Here is a 21,287-nt window from a genome sequence, read left to right as displayed (position 1 = left end):
GGTATTTTAGCATGCCATTGTTGAAATGAGACATCCTGCTGCTGTGGAGCTACTGGGGCAGCTGATTTTATCCATGATCTCTATGTTCAGGTTCGTAGAACAAGATTAAACAATCCAGGAAATTAATTCAAGCTCATTCACAGAAGAAATTCACACACTAAACTTCAACATCAGTAACAGTTTGGACACAAGTAGGCCTTCTGTTATTTTTGTATGGTTGCATACAGTTAGAACATGGAAAAGCCCTAGGCAGGCTATGGAGTCTGTTTAGAATCTAAAGATTACTTCTCTATCAACAAATGACCTTGTCCACCTGCTGCCTCAGTTCAAGCTTCAGCCTGAAGAAAGGCCTGGATTAGCTGGGGTGAAACATTCCAGTTTCCTGTGGTCTCCCTCCTTTTCAACACAAGTGTTAGAAATTAACGTGGTTACTCTACCATTGTAAGGAGACCGGGCTACTATTGACATTTACTTGCCTTTCCTTTCCCCTTTCTTGAGCTGGTAATTTTAAAAAAGGGCAAATTCGTTACTTCCAAATGCCAAACAAATTTAAGTAACAAAAACATGACGGTGAAAGGAATAGAACCGTCCTAGGCCTTTCTAAAACGTCTTGATGAAAGGAGTCATGTGTCTTCAGCCTCACCAGAACCACCAATACCTCCCCTGGACAACTCAGGGGCCCAGAGAGAGCTGCCCTCTGCATATGAAGGTTTTCTCTTTTGGCCTATCCAGGTCTCCTTTTAAAGACCTTAACTCAGATAAAGGGATGCCAGCCACTGCACTCTGCTCTTCTTATTGTAGTAAAGTGTTGAGCAGCCAATGAATCAAGCAGGTGAGTCAGCACAAATGCAAGCTGAGCACCACGGGAACCGGACTGGCTCTCATCAAAGTGCCAAGAGCCACAGGGGTAAGATTAATGGAAAAGTGCTAACTAAGAAATACCTTCCTGCAGGAATGTCTTTTGTCCCTGTGCCTGTCGCACTAGCAGATAGAGACATACACTGATCACTGTCTGACTTATTGTTGAAAAGTAAATGTAAGAATTCAATAAAAAGAAAGATATGCAATGCTACACAGTGAAGAAGAGCGAAGAGTGGGGCACTACCCTCACTTTCCAAATTCCAAAGGGCACTAAAGCTTCTGGTTTGTTCTCATACAGTTTATATTTGCTTGCAGCATTTTTATTCCCTGAAGTATATAATTTCCCTGTCCTGCTGTACAGCACAGTATTTACATCCACACTAGAAGATAAACCAGCCACTAGAGCTACCAGAGTACTCTATGGAGGCCAAGAATTTGTTCCCATAACTTACCACAGTTACACATTAGAGTATTCTCTGCCTCGTGGCTATATCTGGCAGCTTGTTCTTCACAACAAACAAGAATAGGTACAAAACTTACTGCTGAAGAAGCCATGTAATCACTGTCTAACAGACCCACAGAAAAGAGCAGTTAAGCAAACATTTTATTTACTGTAAGAAACTGAAAGCATTACACAGAGGAAAACCACTACTCTTTGGTTCCTAGCTCATTTAACTTCCAAATTACTCAAGCAATGTTGTTTCTTCACATTTGAGATCTGATATTTTTTGTAAGGACTAAGTAGTCCTTACTTTGGGTTAGATTATTTATAATATAATATTTATAATATAACCCTTATTTTGGGTTAGATTTTCTACTCAAAAATGTAAACCTTTATCTTACACAATTTACATTGTCTCATAGTTATTTTGCTATTGCCTGCTACTTACACTCCAGACAATGAAGTCAGTTTTGCCCTTTAATTTCCTTGACGGAAGGAAGGAGAGGGGACAAAAAAACACCAAAACACACCACAACAAAAAAAACCCAACCAAAAAAAAGCATATAAATACCAGAAGAAAAAATTTTCCATCTGTACTGGAAATACATTTTCCTATTCCCTTAGTGAGAATTCATTTTGGACACTACACACCACAGAAATACTCTCCATTTTTGAATTCTTCGTAGAACTCTTCTGTACAGAGTCCAATAATATGGTAAATCTCAAAAGCTTATTTGTGCCTTACTGGACTTCAGGCAGCTCCGCTGAGTGTTGTGCAGAGACAAAAATCAAACTCTTGCTCTGTTTGGTTTTGAGGTTTTTTAATATATAAAAATTTGAATTTTAATAACAATTTGGTACCTTTTTGCAGCAGATGAAAGTGTTTCTTTTCTGGCAACAGAAACGGCTGAACTGTGGCTTGTTTTCCTGCTTCCTGTACTCCCGTTAGTTATACATGACATTGAGATAGCTTCTCGGAGGCTTGGCTGACCTAGAAAAAAGCAACATTGAAGAATGTAAGGTTTCATAGCTATATCCAAAGGTCTCCATGAACAACATGAAAGCTCTCAGCTGTGGACCTGGTATCACACAGCAGCAGCCTGAGCATTCAGGACAAACATCCAGTGACATATATTCATGAAACCTTAACCTGGACCCGGATAACCTGGGACACTAAGGCAGGCAAGAACATGCTGTGATAGAGGTCAGTTTCTCTACAGCTATGATCTCCTGAAAGAATTATTAAGTTATTTAAGGGTTATGGTTCTAAGGATAAAAAAAGGAAAAAAAAAATCAAGATTTTCAGTTTCCTTTCAGCTGCTTCTTCCATCTCAAAAATACCTTTCAGTATATGCCCTATGCTATAGCTATTAAGTTTCTGATAGTGCTCGCTTTGTAGAACATATGCCACATCCAGTGAACATTACAGACTCTCTCCAGGGATAAATCAGGAGGGTATATGTGAAGAAGGCTGTTGTCTGTCAGATGCCCACTTCACTCATTGCAGAAGTTTGAAACTATGCAGTGAATGTGGGAGGGGATTGCAAGGAAGACAAGGGGGAGCAAAGGCTCTTCTATTTTCAGAGCTGAATACTAGCCTAGCAATTAACTCCCAGACCTGCCTCTTCCACAGAATGCCAGTGAAATACAAGGCATTTTACTGGAACCTGACGTTTCATCCTTTCCCACTAACTATGTCTCTCTTTTCATGTGCCTGTTTTATTTCCAAGGTCTTACTCAGTGGAGAATTTTTACCCTTCCTCCTTTAAAGTGCTAGACTTGTACTTTTCCCTTCTGAAGTATAACACATGCCAAGAAAGATCCCTGGGCTAATCTCACGTTAAGCATCCAAAAATCAATGGTCACTTTTGAGCCCCTCTGTGCCACATGCACGTTTCACAGACAGCAGATTTCTATTGTATCTCATAGGGCTGTGATGGCCAGTCACTCTGACTTCAGCAACAAACACGGAGGACACGACTGACAGAAAAATAACAGATCTGTGTTTATGGCAGGCTTTGAATAGTGTGAGATAGATAAGGTATGAGGCCATACATTGAAGATAAAACTGGGGAGTAAAACAGTAGTTCGTGCTCTGTGCACAGAGGACAAACTCACACAGATGCCTCATGTGAACACTTCCAGGCATGTGTCACAGCACAGCTCTTTCAAGCAGGCTGAGAGGCAAATTGATTCTTATTTTAAACTACCACATTATGTACACGGGATACCCATCAAGGGAATATTAGATGTCAGAACTATTTGGATGAATGCAGAAATGGGCAGGCCTACACAAAATAAACTCTGCTTCAAATGCACCAAGAAGCTTGTGATCACATCTGAAATTCAGATCAGGAAAGCCAAAAGGAGCATGTGGAATATCCCAGGCAGAAATGAGAATAAAGGAAGTCTGAAGAAAGTAAAGACACACTTAAAATATAAAAACACTTCAAAGATCATTGTTCTTCCTCAATTCAGTATAAATCTATTTGGTATGATTCTTTCCAACCAGTTCTTTTTAGAGATTGTTTTATTTGCCTAAACCTTTATTAATTACCTAAACCTTTGGAAGACAAAACATATTTTAGGATTTGTTTTAACATACCGCACAAAATCTCTGAAGCTCAAGAAATTTTTTTTACCCCATGTAACTCAGATGCAAGAACAAAAGTGCATGAGCTTAGAAAGCACATTTACTACAGACGCCTATAAATTAGCTTTTTTTTTATTTTCAGTGACAAAGTAAGTCATCTTCTCTGTGGAGATGCATAATATCAAGGCCTATGATTCACTCTTGAACTGTATATGACCTTAACATCTCTGTCTGCTCATTGTAGTAGATTAATGTCTCCCCAAGCACTTCTAGCACGGCTTTCCAGAATCATGAATCGGGAGACGTAACAGCAGTAATTCCCAGCATGGTGGGTAAGGCATTCAGTGGGATGTGTAAAGGACAACAGTGCTACAGACACAGCACAGGAACTTATTGAGATGGGGAACACACTGTCAGTGTGCAAGGAGCACACTGCTATTTTGTTTACTGTCTACATCTAGAACAATTCCCTCTACGAGGTATGGAAAGCGTTAGTTCCCACTTACGTCCAGGGACAAAACTGATTACAGATAAAACTCTACATCAGTGTAAACTCATGACAGAAATATGCACTGCTCCATGCTATGATGAATACAATAACAATAAAAAAGGGATCCAGACAGCAGCTTTGGGATTGTTTTCCAGTATGGTAGGCATTGATGGTAGATGGGCAAAGTACTTCCTAATGTCAACAAGTGATATAAAATCACATTTGAGATGAAGATTTTTGAATTGAAGTAAAAACTGCTATTGCAAAATGACTAACATCTAAACATAACCCAGATTAAAAACTGCAGTGACAATTTTTTTTCAAGTATCAAAAACGTATCAGGCTTTCTTACACTCCAGAATGAAATCTTGGTCAGTATGCCCCACTCAATGTGCAATCAAATGTAAAAAAGCAAAAAAAAAGGAGCAAAAAAAACCCCCAACAAACAAAAATCTTCAAACTCCATACTCAACACCCCTAATAAACAAGACCCCTTCCAAATTCTCTATATACTGCATGTTAATTAGATAGCTAAACGCAACTTTATAATGCCTATTTAAAAAGAAGAAAGAAATTCAATTAATCACTTGCAATTATATGCAAAGAAAATGCATTTATATTTTAAACCATGAAAAGGAAAGACAAGTTTAAGAGCTGTGCACATCCCAGTCAGAGAAGCCTGGCTATTGACAGAGACACACCAGGGGAATCTTCCAAGCTGGGTCAGAAGACCAAGGAAGCTGACCTACCAGTCCAAACCACACATCTCTCTTAACGGGTTTTAACCAGAGCATCTCTGCAGTCAAAAGATGTCAAAAAACAACACAATAACCTTCTTCACTGCAGAGATAGTCCCTCACAGTGGTCAAGTGCTTTTGCTTCAGGGACCTGGAAATAACAAAGCAGCACAGAACACAAATTCCAGATCAATACACTAAAACAATTGAGTTCTCCCAGCACTGGCTTGCACTTCTGCCAATATCATGTCATACACCACCTGCTAGCATAAACAGTCTGAAATTTTTCAGATTGAATAGCACTTAGCTTTATCTGCTAGTTTGGAACAAAAGCCAGACAAACTGAATGTAGAATGAAAGGCAGACTATGGTGACCAGGATTAAAGCCAAATTGTCAGAGATCAAAGTGGTAAAAATGTATTTTGTGGAACAGATCCATCTCTGTTCTGATAATTGTCATAGAATAGTATTTGCAGAGTTCAAAAGAAACATTTTATTAACATCTGTCATGTATACAAATGTGTGAATGAAAGATAAGTAGGATTAGAAAAAACAGACCACAATAAACCAAAAATCTATTTCCAATTCTTTATCAGCCTTGATTAGCTAGCTGGGAAAAAAACGAAGCCAAGCTGTTAGAGAGAGTGGTAAGTTTGAAAATGTGTGTCCTGTGATAACATGATAGCTCTTCCCTCCAAACATACTTACAAGGTGCTAGAGCTGAGAATCAATTAATAACTCACTTTTCTTCCCAAACCCAAAACTTAGAATATTTTACATTAAAATGTAGTTTATTCTGTTATCAAATACATTTACTGAAACTATTTCCTCAAAATCTTTATATTTGTCAATATTCTGACAGATAAACTGCCTTTCTTACAAGGAAAAATAAAACTTGTTTCTCTTCTTCAGGAAATTTCAATTTAAAATAAGTAGCTGCAGCTACTTTAAAGTCACTTCTCTGAGCACTTAATTCAAGTGGATTTAAAAGAAAAAGCTCAAGAAATGACACCTTACAAAATAAAAATGTTGGGTTTTTTAAAGGTAGATTTTTCTTCCTTTTTCCCCATTAAGGCATACAATATCCAAATCCTTCAACAACCTTAAACTACTTGACTTTCAGCAAAACATGACAAAGACTTCTAGATTATAAATATATTACATGCCATGGGGTTTTCTGCCTGGAAGGACAGAAGATCAATTTAGTACTCTTACTAAACAAGTGTACAGTGTGTATAACTCACCAGAGAGCCCACAGAGTGAGCTGTGGAAAAACAGGCAGAAATAGTTACAAGTATAGCAGTACATAAGATTTTATCTGCGCTTCCTTCCTAATATAACAACATCAAAATCAATAGAAATTATGACCAATCTTAGACTGAGTTCAAGGTGTTACAATTCAGTAATTGTATAAAAGCAGCTAATTCTAGCCATGGCTCTGCTTCCAGACTTTCAAAGGATGTCAAGTCCCTCAGCCCAGGGCAGATGCTGGCAAAGAAACAGCCTGGGAGCACCAAAACTCTTTTCAAAGAGAGCACTGTATTCTGAGGAGTAGGGAAATATTTTCTTCAGCATTCTGTTTTATTCAACTACTTTACTTACATACTAGGAGTCAAATTTTGAATAAAACTTTAGAGTAAAAAAAAGTGTTCTCTTCTTTTATCACATGAAGATGGGTCAGTGTGAGACACTAGGTCCCAAATGATGAACAAAACAAATCAGGATAGGCAGTTCAGTTCATTACCTACGGGTTATGCTGCTTCTTGTTTAATAATCAAATTTTAAGACAACTAAGCTTCAACAAACTTTATTATTCTTAGAGTAATTACAACTAGCTGAAAAAAAAAATATTCCTTTAATATTTTTTAATGGAAGCTCAATTTCAACAGACAGCTATTAAACATATTATTTGTCATTTCCTATTAAAAGAAAAAGAACTATCCAAATAGAGGCATGTTGATAAGCAACAGTTTGTATAGCTAACACATAAACAACTTGAGCTCCAAGGGCATCTCTCCTACTAGGTAGATTAACTTAGATGTTAAGCATAATTAAATCTTTATTTTTAGATTTCCTACAAGGTTTTTATTAAAAACTGTAGTGACTTAATCCATATGTTTTTAACTTCAAATGATTCTCATAGGAACATAAAACTAATTTTTCAGGTGTTAGGGGAGCCATGTCTCTGTTCTCTGGGCAGGCATTTTAAAACATGCTACAGGAAACTTGAAGAGTTGTTTGGCCAATTGCTTGTTCAAATCACACAGCCCTTTTCCTCCTCCCTTCTATCTTACTGTGCTATACTTTCCCAGAGGCACCATCTACATGCCCAACCAGTGGCCAAATGGGCTAATTCTAAGCAGAGGAAATAAAATTTTAACTATGGTCATTTGAAACAATTTGATATACTCAGGCAAAAAAGTGTTGAAAAAGCTGCTCAAGTGTTATAAATAAGTTTTCGTTTGAAAAAGTTACTGACAACACTGAACTCCTCCAACATTATGATTCTTCGTTTGAGAAGCATCATGGAGAACAGCAGAGTACCACTCAAGAAAATTTGCTCACACTGTTCTAAAAGAAGTACACAGATGCACAAATCATACCCAGAAGAGTTAGAAGCACAGAGAAAAAGAATAAGGATATTTATCACCACAACCAAAAATATTCCTCTACAATGAATAAGATTATTAGGCTACAGAACTTTAAAAAAAACAACTCTGAACTTTGTTCTTCACTTATCCTTCCTAAATTTGGTTTAGCTGACTCTTATTTCATTGATGCCCTCTAGATCCAAATTCTTTAAATAAAGGAAAATACATGAAGATTATCAAGAGCAATAAGTGTAACAGAACAAAAAGAAAAAATTCAGTAAGTCAGACCAGAAGATAGGAAAAAATGGGAAGAAATGCAGAAAGAACAGATGGCACTCAAACCAGTACCTGGGAAATGCATTAAGACCTCAGGAGTATCATTACTTGTTATGCGAGCATGCAGCCTGCAGACTTCAATAGAACTTTTCCCATGAGTAAAATGACCCACATACAAGCTTGCCAGGTTAGTTTTAATATTGTGGATAAGAACCTATATCCTACCACTACCATAAGCATTTTCCTATTTACACTTCTATTTTCTGTTTCTTTAACATTTACTAATTAGACAACATAAACATGTACTCAGTTATTAGAACAACTCCAATTTTGGAATAGTGTAAAGACTAGAAAAAAAAATTCAAATCTGTCTTATGCTTTCATTAATGAAGTTGCCGGAACACCTGAAGTCAATTTTTGTTAACGTAAAACAAAATGACTTAATGTTAGTGAATTGAGGCTGTTGTTGAGATAAGGTAAAAATTCCATCTGAAGTACTTTGCTTACATGATTGCAATGAGATGGAATTTGATGAGACACACTATGTCATAAAAGAGAATGGAGCAGGAAAAGAAGGAAAACTCAATGGGCTCCTCTTATAAAATCCCACTGCACAAAGGAAAGAAAAAATAAGTTAAAACTCCCCTATCCACTGCATTTCCAGTACATACCTGCTTTTGCAGGTCCCCAGGATCACTGCTTTAAGTAAAATAAAATGCCTCTCAGTTCACCATTCTTCATTGTCATCAGAAACTCTCTCTGCAAACTGCCATCCACTATTCCCATTTTGCTTTGAGTTGAATTTGCATATGAGTTATTTAATATTAATTCCTGTCCAAGCAAAAGGAAATGTTCCTCCAAAGTTTAACCTTTGTCAAATCTCTTCATTATTTCTGAGTCCAGAGAAAGAACATGAACTCTTTGTTTCTCTGCAGGCAGACATCAGATGTGCTTTTTCAGGCACAAGCCTATACTCCAGTGAAATGATTAGTCTGAGATATTTCACTGGTGCCATAGTGTGTGCCACAAACTTGCCTGCACACCCCGAGCCTGAGGGATGAATTCCCCTGATACACACACTTTGACACCCTGGAAGATTTTAATGGGTTTACCAGGCACCAGCTGTGAGCCAATCTATATTGCTGGCAGCTGCAAGTACCAGACTGCTTTATGCTTTCCTTTTCTTCAGTGTCCAGGTAATCTTTGTTCTTGGAACTTTTTGTGAATGCTAACAGCATCAATCATGCACTAACAGCAGAGGCATGTGGCAACAAGAGTGCGGAGCTCCCAAATGCAAATAATTTCCCACCAAAGAAATTCTTCTTACCAAGCCATCTATTTAAAACGGAAAGAAAGAAAAGAAATGAAACCCATAAAGTCACCCCCACACTATGATCCCTACAAGCCCTGTAGCTGCTGGAGACAGGATCCCTTTCCAAGCCCTTTCACATTTCTAATCCTCAACACTATCTTTGGACCTGGAAATTTCTCCTTTGTGTAGTTATTCTTAGCAGCATGCAGAGATGGAGAAGCACTACCACAGTCTTTTTATGCTGAAAAAATTTGCTCTATTTAGCATAACTTTGCACTGGGAAGTTACATGCAAATACTCCCAGCCTGCTTTTCACTGTGAAATACAGACAAGTGCAAATCCTGTTGCAATCCCTACTAGAGGTATTCTCCTTATACAGTATCTCCACTTCATGCTTTACTAGGAGATACTAAAGTGCCTAAAAAATTCTTGCCCTTTATCTTATCTTCTATAGTTCACAAATCCCTGCATGAAAAGCCATTTACTTCTGAAACAGAACTTTACACACAAGATCATAGGTAGCAACCTCCTGAGTGAGAGCCCACGAGTTAGAAATATAAATCTATCCCGACCATGTGAATTTTTTCACTGGACTAAGCTCAAAATAAGCATGTGACAGGAATGTAGGGGGAAAAAAAACCCCAAAGATTTAAAGGATAATGCAAAAACTTTATCTTCAGCTACTGTTTCAATCTGTCAATCTAAAATAAAGGAAATTAAGAACAGAATTAGATCACCAGATGTTCCATGCAGACAAACTAGACAAAGGATGAAAAGATCACTTTTTTCACTAAGTCAAGCCATCAACTTCAGAGTAAGAAAAATCAGTGAAAAAGCGATCAGGATGGATTTGCCCCACAAAACTTATTTTTAGCCTATGAAAAATCTCTCTTCAAAAAAAAAGGAGAGATTTTAGAAAACTCATTTCAGCAAAAAGTAGAAAAGCCACCCTTCTTCAAACTAGGTTAGTTATCATCTTGTATTAAAACTCCTTTATTTGATGGAAAGATTCAGGACGGCTTTTTCTGGTACTATTATTCTTGTTAAGTCCAGTTTGTTTTAAAAGTATTTATCTTACTGTGCTGCCATGCATCAACTCAAACACATCTCTCCCCATCTATTCAGAAGTATATATACACATCTATGCTCTTTACTCAGTATTTATGTCAGTATGCATTTAAAGGCTGCTGCAGAGAAAAAAATACTTCTGTGATTGAAAGCCTCAGCATTTTTTAAAAGAAAATTTAGCTAAAATGTTTTACACAAAAGTGCAATTATTGTAATCCAGAAATCCAGATTCTTGACAGGATCACAAACAGCAAAAAGAGTTTTGGAGGAATATAGCTACCTTTGCAGCAATCCTGACTTGACTAGTAAGAGTCTGCTATATGTGTGCTTAATACTATAAAGAAAATCTAACAATTACTCCTTTGAGTATTATTTTTGTGTGGCAATTCTGATCATCTTCTAATCCTATTTATTAAAAAAAATAAAATAACACATTTGTCTCTGTTAAGACATTTCAACAGTTTTTTGGCACTTGAAATTATTTAAAATACAGAAATCAAAAGTAGAACCTAGGGCATTGCAAAAAGAAATGTATGAACTTGTTTTAATCCCAAGTTTATTCTTCAAGTCTAATTTTAGTCTCTTAAAATTCCAGTCTCTGTATGTAAACATTTTCTTCTGTGAATTCCATATACAGCTGATTTCATGATTAACAGTGAAGTTAATGTGTTGTCTGGTGGTATTGGGTAACTGAACACAATGGGAACACATCCATCACCAATTACAGTGCCAGTTAGTCATAATCCATTTAAGTTCAGTAAATTAGATCATACATGTACATATCTGTTCCTTTTCCCATCTCTTTCTTCACAGTTCCATGCTGTTGCCATTCATTTGTAGAGATATAATATGACCAAACTGAAGATATTTAGACATTCCACCTCCCTCTGCTCTGCCTCCCCCAAATAATTAGTTTATTTTTCACCAAACAAATGGACCTAGAGAATTCAGTATGATCCCAAGATCCTCAGAAATGAGGTAACTCCAAGGCATTTAGCAGAACACAGGCGGTTTGCCCTGCCTGCACACAAAGTTTGCTGGGTGTTAGACAGCTCCAAGCCAAAGGGTTTTTTAGCACATCTCAGCTCCTCTGCATTTAAATAGGAAGAATAAGGCACTATGGTGCACGTGTTTTGCCCACAGTTTTTCACTTGGGCATTTTCTTTTTCACATAATGGACAGCAGACAGCAGAGCGATTTAGTCAAAATAGCTGCTAAAGCTATATTTAAAAAGACTTCGTAAAAGAAGCTTCGATCTTGATGAGGCAAGACATGTAAATTAGATAAAAACTGCATTTATAAGCAGAGATGACAACAGACTACCATTTAGCAAGCAAAGGAGAATGGCAGGATTCAGAGCCCAAGCCAATTAAGCATCATGACTTCCTTCCATCTGGCAGAGAGACTGCAAAAACACTTAATTAAGGAATTTGATCCCTCTGTCACAACTAAAATAATTCAAACTTTCATCATTTTCAGCCTATATAAAGAGGTCACCCAAACAAGCATGGGCTACATTATATCAGTTCAGTGTTACACTGGCACTGGTGCAATAGCTGCACTGCAAGAGTCACACAGGGATTGATCCCAGACATCTCTGTGCTGCATGGTTTGATGTAGTTACATGCAATTATGGTGAATTAAAACTGTCATTTATTTGAAATATGACCTAATCTTTTATATAATCAGGGACCTGATATATGCCAGAAACATACAAAGCCATAATTCTCTTCAAATACACATCTTTAAGTTGGAGTAAGTTCAAAATTCAATTCAAATACTTCTCCAGAACACAAAATGAAATGTCCATGGGAGAGAGGGGGGAAGCATATTAAAATTACTGCAAAAAGCACCTAGTTTCTTTACTTTTAAACAATCCTACATATTTCAGTGCTGCAGTATAAAAGTTACTAGTGACTAACCAAAAGAGATATGGCTGCTACATGGCTATTTCTTGGGATGAAATCTACTGGTGGTAAATTATCTCTGTACTGGAACAAAAATTAACTACATCCAGAAAGCCTTCTTATTTGGTGGCAACGTATTTTGGTTTTTGTTTTGGTTATGATTTAGGAGCAAGAGAGAATGTAATTTCTAACATGCTCTTTCAGTTGAGTAATTTCCAAGCGAAGTCAAAGCTGAGACTCAAAATTGCCCTTAAGCCCCAGAACCTCAAGTGGCTGGTTAACACTCCACCACTGAAATTAAAACAGGAACCTTTTAGCAAGAACTAAGGAAGATTTTCGGGGGTATCAAGAACATAAAGATGTTAGCACACAGCAGAATTAATAAGCATATTTCAGATATCTGTTGGCCGTATATATTTAAGCCACTATTATAAACCTAACCCCTCCAGCTCAAAATAGATCAGCCTTCCCAAACGAGACAGAAAAGGGAAAAAACAAGTGACCAATGGAGAAGATTCACACATGATAACACAGTCCGACTCTAGGAAGAGTTTACCAAATTTGGGCTTACCTTTACTGGGTGCTGATTTTCTCACAGAAGCTACATGGTCTTCAGAGATAGCGAGACGCCTGAGCACATCAGCCAAGGCTGCTTTTAGCACGGTGATTTCATCTTCTTGTTGCTGCACTCGCAGCTCCAGGGCTGACAGACGGTCCTGGACATCGGAGGTGCTCGCAGCCGAGATGCTGTCATCTGTACAGAGGCAAAGCAGAGCAAAGAGAGGCATTGAAATGTTTTGTTCTCAATTAAAAGTCACAGAAAGAGGCATGAACAGCCTGAGTACGTCTGTCCCGTCATTTAGAAATACTGAAGACATTCTAACAAACATGTTCAGGCAAATAAAGAATGGATATTAGCACAAACATCGAATTAATTCTTCAAGACAGAAATCATTACTAATCATTGGCTAAGACAAGGCTTAAGGAGCGTGGTCCTATTAAAATCACAAGAGGGAATGTGTTTCCTGTGAAAAATATGCTTACAAGTAGAAGGAAGACTGAAATTAACTTTATTTAAACGCCCAACTGAGTTACTTAAAAAGGTATAAAGCTGTGGTAAAATTCTGCAATATATTCTTGCAGAACTGTTGAAAAATTTTAACTATGACCCTTAATAGTAAAGCAAGTTTCAAAGTTTAAAAAAATTCCACAGTTAAACAGACAAGTACTGTTAACAATGACCTAATTGCATCAAGTGGCGATCTCAATTTAAATGATTTAGATCTGAGTTCTTAATTTCAATTCCTTCTCTTTAACTTTTTTCACATCAGCACCCTGGATGTGCCAAAAAACATACAACCTTATAACATTTGGCCTGAAGCATAGAGAAAATAAATGCACTACAAAAAGGTTCCAAAAATCTGTTTGGCCACACAGAGATAGATTAGCACTGAAGGCCTAACCCAGCCAAATCTATTCTTCAGTGGTAAAAGGAAATTACAGCTTCTGCTTACTCTTTGCCTTTGACAGTTCTTTGCATTATTTCTGCCAAGCCAAAATAACACATAACAGATTTTTGCATTTTGCTGTTCTAATAAATCATAGGCCAATCACTTTAAAAAAAAAAATCAGTAAAAGAATATGTTACTCAATCACAAGGTACTGAATTCCCTGCCCATCCTGTTTAAGGCTTCCTAAAAACTCAGTAATGAACTTCTAATATAGCTTTACAAAAAATCACCCATATTATATCGTTCACTTAAGTTCATATTCTACAAAATAAATACAGCAAATTTAAATGCAAAGGTAGCTGATATTATTTCTGTGATTCTACTAAATCTAAACTTTAGTTTTCACTAATCTTGGGAGGACCTATCAAGGAGAAAAAAGTTAATATAAGACACAATCCTAATACTGTGATTTTCCCTAAAAAAAAAAAAAGCCTTAATCCTTGAAATGCTTGCTTAGGGGCACTTTCAAATTATGTAAACAAAAGAAATACTGAGCCAAATTCCTCCAATGAATTCACTGTGAAAGAGATTAGGGAGTTTAATGCCAACTGCCTCTCAGTTAAAACATGATACTCACTACTGAAGGACCAAGACTTGAATCAACCAAAATAAAGAATCATAATTACTACTTTCACAACACAAACAAAATTTCTACAATGAATTAGGAAAAAAAAATACCTAAAAACCCTTAAGTAATGAAATGTATCCACAATTATTACTGAAATGAAAGGAACAGTTAAGGTTCCAATAATAAAACAGCCCCTAGATGACAGTTTTACATATTGTTTTAATTCACTATTTGGTTAAAGCCAAAGCAGAAGTGTACACTTGGTGGTTAGTACTATATTTATTCTGGCTGATGAAAAAGACTGCAGGGGAATTAATTAATTAATTAGGTACACAATCAAATTGAGATCCACAGACAACAGATTAGGGTTAAGCAAAAATACCTTTAATACCCCCATCCATAGCTGTACTTCCCTATATGCAGAAAATTGATTTTAATGACTCCACAGCCCAGCACATCCAATGCTCTCTCAGCAGGACTTTACAAACCCAGACCTGTGACACCAGGCTGGGAAGGACTGTGTAAGATTCTTTTATTAAAACCCTTATGTTCAAAACATAAAACCCCGTCTGTTTTAAGGAGCTGGGAAAAGTTTCTACATGCATAGGTACCGATGTGGCATACAAAAAGGAACCAAGGTAAATGTACATTAATCCATGAAGAAAAGCTTTTACTTCAGGAAAGTAAATAGACCAAAATACCCTATAATTCATATTTCTACTATGCTGCAAGTATAAGCCTTTAAACAGATGCAGTGGACTAGTCAGAATGAACACTCCAGAAAACAATTACTTTCAAAGTATTATAAACTTTTAACTTCTCTTACACTGAGCAGCAGTCCAAACAGAAGAATGGTTTGACATTTCCTTAAAAAACTAGAAGAAAAAAAAAAAAAGGGGGGTAACCCCCCAACTTATTTGTTTTCTTTTTGTGTTGGCCAAAGTCTTTAATTAATAGACATTATCCACTATAATGGATAAATTATGAATACATTCCAAGGCTGCATAAATATACAGCAGATCACTGTAAAACACTTGCAAAAGGACTAAGTAGCTATGTCAAATCATCATTTTAGAAGCCAAATATTACTGTGCTGAGTCCAAATAAGAGTAATTACCAAACCAGGAAAAGCTCCACTCTCCGATGAGCACAGAAGCAAATGCTCTGCACATCTCTGGACATCTTTATTTCCCATGGACTACTAACACTGACCAGGCTGTTGCTGTTGAACTCCACACCCCAAAACCAGAGCACATTAGCTGCTGCAGCTCTCAAAGGCGCAGTTATGTCACTCATTAGAGCTTCAAAGAGCAACAGGAGAGCAAATCTTCCTGCCCTTTAAGGGTGAGCTGCAATGCTTTGACCTCCTCAACACATATGATGAGACGGCAGAGGGGTTTGGCCAGTGTTCTCCTCTGTGAGCTGTGCTGGCCTTGGCACAGCACAGAGAGGCAGAAGGACCCTTTCAACCCAAGAGCTTGTCAGAGGGCACAGCTGTGGAAATGGGGCACAGGAGAAGGCCAAGGAGGTTGAGCCACTCAGCTGATTCCAAACCAGGCAAAGCAATGTGCCCTGTTGTACAACGGGAGGTTCCAAACCACCAGCGGCTGCTTTGCATTGCAGAGAGGGTACAGGAGACACAGCGACTGAAAGAAGCTGGATGGAAAGGATATTGCTGGGAAATCAAGACTAATTTGGCTGATCAAAGAATACAGTAGCACACTTGGAACACATTTCATTGTTCTTTATCATTCTACAGAAGCAGCATCTGTTTCAAGTGATGACAACCATATATTACCCTGGCAACTATTAGAGAATTAAAATTAATAATTCCCAAACCAAATATCTCACCCGTTACAGCAAATATATAACTGAATTCCAACATGCCCTTCTTGGCAGTGTCTTGAAAAGTAACTCAACAGGGATTATCTTAAAGGAAGATGCCCTAAAAGTAAACAAAGCTGGAATCCATGAGATCATTCTGACAAATCTGCGCAATTACATCTTTTTTTCACAGACGTTTTCAAAATCTCTTCCAGATTTTTTCTTTCATTTAAAACATATTTTATAATCTAAAGAACTACTTCAAAAGAAGTCCAAACAAAAAAAGCCCTCCTTCCTTCAAGGACATGCCCTCCCCCTTCAGAGAGGAAACAGCTCTTATACAAGAACAAAGTCGGTCAATGGGAAGCAAAATTCCATCTCCTCCCTTCCTCTTCTCCCACTTCTAAACATCTGTTCTTTCCCTTGTGCTGACATAGACATGCATCTATCCAGCCCTTCCATAAGCTCCTTTTCTTTTATTAAACCAGAGGGAAATTCATTTAAAGAGGGAAACCAGTTAAGCAAAGAGAGCAAGTAATTTGTAAGTGCAGTCAACTATTGATTCATTCATTTGATTCATTTTAAAAACACCTTTTTAGTTATCTGGTTACTCTTATTGTAACCAAACATCACAATTTCTGATGTGCTGGTCATGTTTTCTAAGCTGTTGATGACTTATGCATTTAAGGGACACCCTGGGAACAAGATCCAGTGTGGAAAAAAAGCACCATCTACAGTGCTCACTGGTAGTAGCGAGGAGATATCCACGTAGATGTGAATTTAAAGTATTTTTAGTCTTAAAAACTGGTTTAAGGTAAGAGTACTGGAACACAAACAACTGCAAAAACATGCTAGGTGTAACCACAGAGTACTGTAACTTTCAAAATAAAATGTTATTTTTCATAGCTCGTCAGCTTGATTTTTAATTTTAGCCAGGAAAACATCAATTCTTCACCTGCTTTTGGATTACAAAGAGATATACATGGGATGCTTGTATTCAGTACCTATGAGACACAAGGATGACCCTGAAAACGAGGGCTCATTTCTCACAGTCAAGGAACAGCACTGGACAGACAGGGTTACTCTGCATGGGACTCCTCACAGCCACAGGCATCAAACCACTGCCAGCAGATCAAACAAGGCAGCAATTCAAACTGCCTCTTAGACCTGGGCCAGGAACTCCAAAAGGAGTATACCATAGTGATGGTACTTAACAAACCTTCCAAGCCACTCCTCACAAGCCATCTAGCAAGCATGGGAGGGCACCAGCATTTGAAAAGCATCACTCTTCATCACTTGCTGCCTAGAAAATGTTGAACTGGCTACATTTGGAAAAAAAAAAAATCTTACTACTGGACCGGCTATTCTGGACCCCCTCAATAAATCCAGAGCATCCATTATCATCCCTCTGAGTCAATTCCTTCCAGCTTTGACTAAATCTAAGTAAGGAATGCATTTTAGACGTAAGCAGCATTCTACAAACTCCAGCACACAGAAATTTAAACCATGGAGTGGAAAATCCTATGTTTCTTCCAATAAAGCCACAGAAACCACAGGTAATTTTAAACCCCTGGCTGTTAAGGCACACACAGCATTTTCTATATTTTACTCAGAGTGGTAAGAGTCTTTTATTAGGGAAAAAGAACAGAAACTACTGGGACTGATATAAAGATCTGGCTAACAATTTCAGGAGATAACTGTCCCCAAAGAACCTTTTCTCATGCGGACCACGATCTCTGTAAAGGAAAATATGTATTTGTATAACTTCCCATTTTTGTTCTAAAGAGCACTGAAAAATTTGACTCTGGATGAGGCTTCTATTTCCAGAGAGATACCGGATGAATTTATTTTTCCTACATGTTATGAGAAAGAAAACTCTCTGCAGTTTTCTGCAGATCATCTGTCTTAAGAGTAGCTTATAAAAGGTCCAAAGATCAAGAATTATGTTCCGTATTTGTAGTTCATAATTTTCATCAACCACAACAAAAAGTAGAATTAAGACTCCATACTTTTGCTCACAGTATCTCCTAGAAAAACCTCATCTTCCAGTTTTTCTACATCAAATTAAAACCAATGCACTGTTTGATCTCCCGCTTGTTAGTGGTGACAATAGTGTAAGTTCTTTATTTTCTTTTTTGAATAATAATGCAGATGTTCTGAGACAGGTACAGGTAAGTCACTGACTGTAGACATGCTGACATTTCCAACACTAGCTAAACCTTAAATTTATCTCCTCCAAAGACATTTCTTCAGGTTTTCAGGAAGAACATATGTTGTCACACACCACTCATTTGCTCAGGATTGATGCTGCATGAGGACCATCACATCAACTAGACTTGTCTTCCTTGCACAGCTCATGAGATTTTTTAATGTTTCATACACCTCTCTAATTCTACCCCCTACAAGTAGTTCATAATACTAATAAAAGGATGTATTACTCTACACTAGCCATTTCACAAACCATTTTGATCACAAGTCCACAGCAAGCAGTATTTTATTCGTCTGTAGATGATCCATGAGATGATTTTCCTGAAGCCCATTCTGCAGTGCAACAGTTGCTACTGGCCTTTGATATCATGGACTGCTTTATGGTGAGTTTGAAGCGTGTTCTTGTCTGTGAGCTTGTATCATTGCATTACAAAGAACATGCCTCATGTTTTCAAGCAACTTTATTTGAAAGGGCTGTTCTGACATCTAAGATGATTTACCAATTCATGCCTAACAATTAGTACCTCTATTTGTATATGCTACAGTTTTAATATATATTTTCCAGACATGAAAAAGCAAACAAAGGAGAAAGATTAAAAGATGACACAAAAACATCCTGACAAAAATAACCCGATAATAACCACAAATTACGAAAATAAAAATATTTTTGTAATAAGCTTGTGTATCTGCTGCTGCAAATACTAGTTTTAATACAGATAATCTAGAAATACATCAGCATGAGATTCACAGGGCACAGCCCCACCCATACCATATTTGACCAACGTGAGTGTTCTGCTTGCCTATGTTTCCAGTAACTCTATAACTTACTGGGCTCGAAAATTTTATGTTTCATATTTGCTGATACTAGCTTTGATAGGCAAACTGCAAAAACAGAACCAACACTTACAGACACTTCTCATATTTGACACTGGTACCCATTTGATCACCTAAAGAGGCAGATAATTATGCAGGCACTGCCTCATATCCTTCCCCAGCTGCATACTTCCTATCAGTTCCACCTCTGTTGAGATGCATCTCAAGAGTAAAACCATTCACAGGTTTTTCCACAACCACTGCTTAAAAAGCCTTGTGTCTTTTAAGTACTTTTGTTCCCCTAACAAAATGATATTGCTCCTGATATTGCTCTTAAACACTTGGCCTTCAACCTGCAAGACAAGCCCTTCCTCTTCCAAAGTACTATTTCTGCTACAAATCAGTGACCGCTACACTCCATACACAAATTCATGGTGGCTATGGGCACCTGCTTGGGATCCCCCATATAAATGGCTCAGCAGCTATCCCGGCCACCCCAAGCTCTTATCAATACTTGGTGCCACCCCATTTTCATGCCATAGTAAGGAGACTGGCAGGGGACATCTTTTCTAATACAGAGGCTTAGAAATTCACACAGCAACCAGAGACAGCTGCAATAAACTGCTCTACTGTAAGTCACACATGCATTAACACTTTAGCACACATAAATTAGTATTCCTTCACTGGAAATATTTCATATTGTGCTTTCATGCTAAAATGCTGATTGAAAAGTAACAAATTAAGTGAGCATGAAATGATGTAGGGTAATCCCCATCCTCCCTAATGCCCAAACTGATCTAGCTAAAATTTTCAAAGAAGACAAATTTTCATATGCTGAAGAGGGACCACAGCCCTGAAGCCTTCCTCTTCACCGAGGGCTCAGCCACTACTCACCTCTCTGCAGATGGTGCCAAAGCCACTCTGTGGAGAAACTCAACAGGACAGAGACAAAGCCAGCCACTGCCTGGGGCACCAGGGTGGCTACGACAGGACACCAAGAATAGGAAAGCACTTCTCCTTGCACTCCCAAAGCCTCACTGCAGAGGAGCCTGCATATTTGCCTAACCCAAAACACCAGACATCAGTGTGGAAAAGTGCTCAGCTCTCACAGGTAAACCCATCAGAGGCAATCGGGGTTTTGACATGTACAGGGCAATCCTTCCTTTGCACTTGGACAATCAAGCCTTTCTAGTTTTAAATTAGGTGACTATTTAATTAGAAAATTAGGTAATTAGCTGATGCTTTTGACCTTAATCTTTTTTTAACTTCACTCTTCATCTGCTAAATGAAATGAAATTCATCATCCCACACTGCCTAAAGGTTAATTAACACTTGTGGGCTAACACTGAACTACCCTAAATGCTGCTGCAAGGTCAGTGTTTAAATGCATGCCATTTTTCAAGAAGCAAGATTAAGAGCCTTCCCATATAAATGAGAGACACACAAAGAAAATAAAGGCAATTCAAAATACCAACCAACTGCTTTTATGGGAAGATTCACCTTTACAAGTTCTAACTTGACGGAGACCAAGTAATAAAAAGCTGCATCTTACTACCGATATGATTTCAATACAGTCTTGAAGGACAACTCTAATTCTGACTTTTAAGTTCAGTCTGACTCCCCACTTAGAACACTCTTCTTTAACCTTATGTCTTTAATGTACAAATCTACAAGAAGATGACAGCATTAATCATCACTGATCTGCTCAACACAACGAATGATGATAACCACAGTCAGGCTCAGACAAAAGTACTGCTATCCAAAACACCACAAAGTCCAGTGAACACACGGAGTTCATGGAGAAACATGGGACCCTCTGAAACACTGGTTTTCCTGGAGGACTGTGTAAACACATTTGCACAGACAGGTACCAGCAGTTATGTGGCAGGCAAGGAAGTTGGTGTAGAAGCTTGTAAATGAAAAAAGGGGCAGAGGAAGGAGGGAAGACGATAAAGAAAGAAGAGCACTCATAGTAATCTCAGATTCTCCATCTCTCTCTTCATCCCTCCTTCCACCCAGAACCACTTATTTTTTAACTACTCTTGCCAGAGTGATGGCGCTAATTCATTCTCAAAGAAGTGTCCAT

The 21,287-nt window shown here is 37.8% G+C and overlaps 1 protein-coding gene across 2 annotated transcripts in view; it reads right to left on the bottom strand.

The window, feature by feature from the left end:
* EML4 (EMAP like 4) overlaps positions 1-21,287 on the bottom strand; it is a 147,117-nt gene that overhangs the window by 56,518 nt on the left and 69,312 nt on the right. For both annotated transcript variants that reach the window (XM_083856238.1, XM_083856237.1), the window contains exons 2-3: positions 12,849-13,031; positions 2,165-2,294 (exon numbers count right to left, since the gene is read on the bottom strand). In XM_083856238.1, the coding sequence (XP_083712364.1) occupies positions 2,165-2,265 (101 nt within the window). In that variant the 5' untranslated portion in view covers positions 2,266-2,294; positions 12,849-13,031. The remainder of the gene's footprint in view (positions 1-2,164; positions 2,295-12,848; positions 13,032-21,287) is intronic.

This window comes from Zosterops lateralis, assembly GCF_965231275.1.
Source record: "Zosterops lateralis genome assembly, chromosome: 3".
In the NCBI taxonomy this organism is placed as follows: Eukaryota; Metazoa; Chordata; class Aves; order Passeriformes; family Zosteropidae; genus Zosterops; species Zosterops lateralis.
This window is presented reverse-complemented; position numbering and strand designations above follow the sequence as displayed.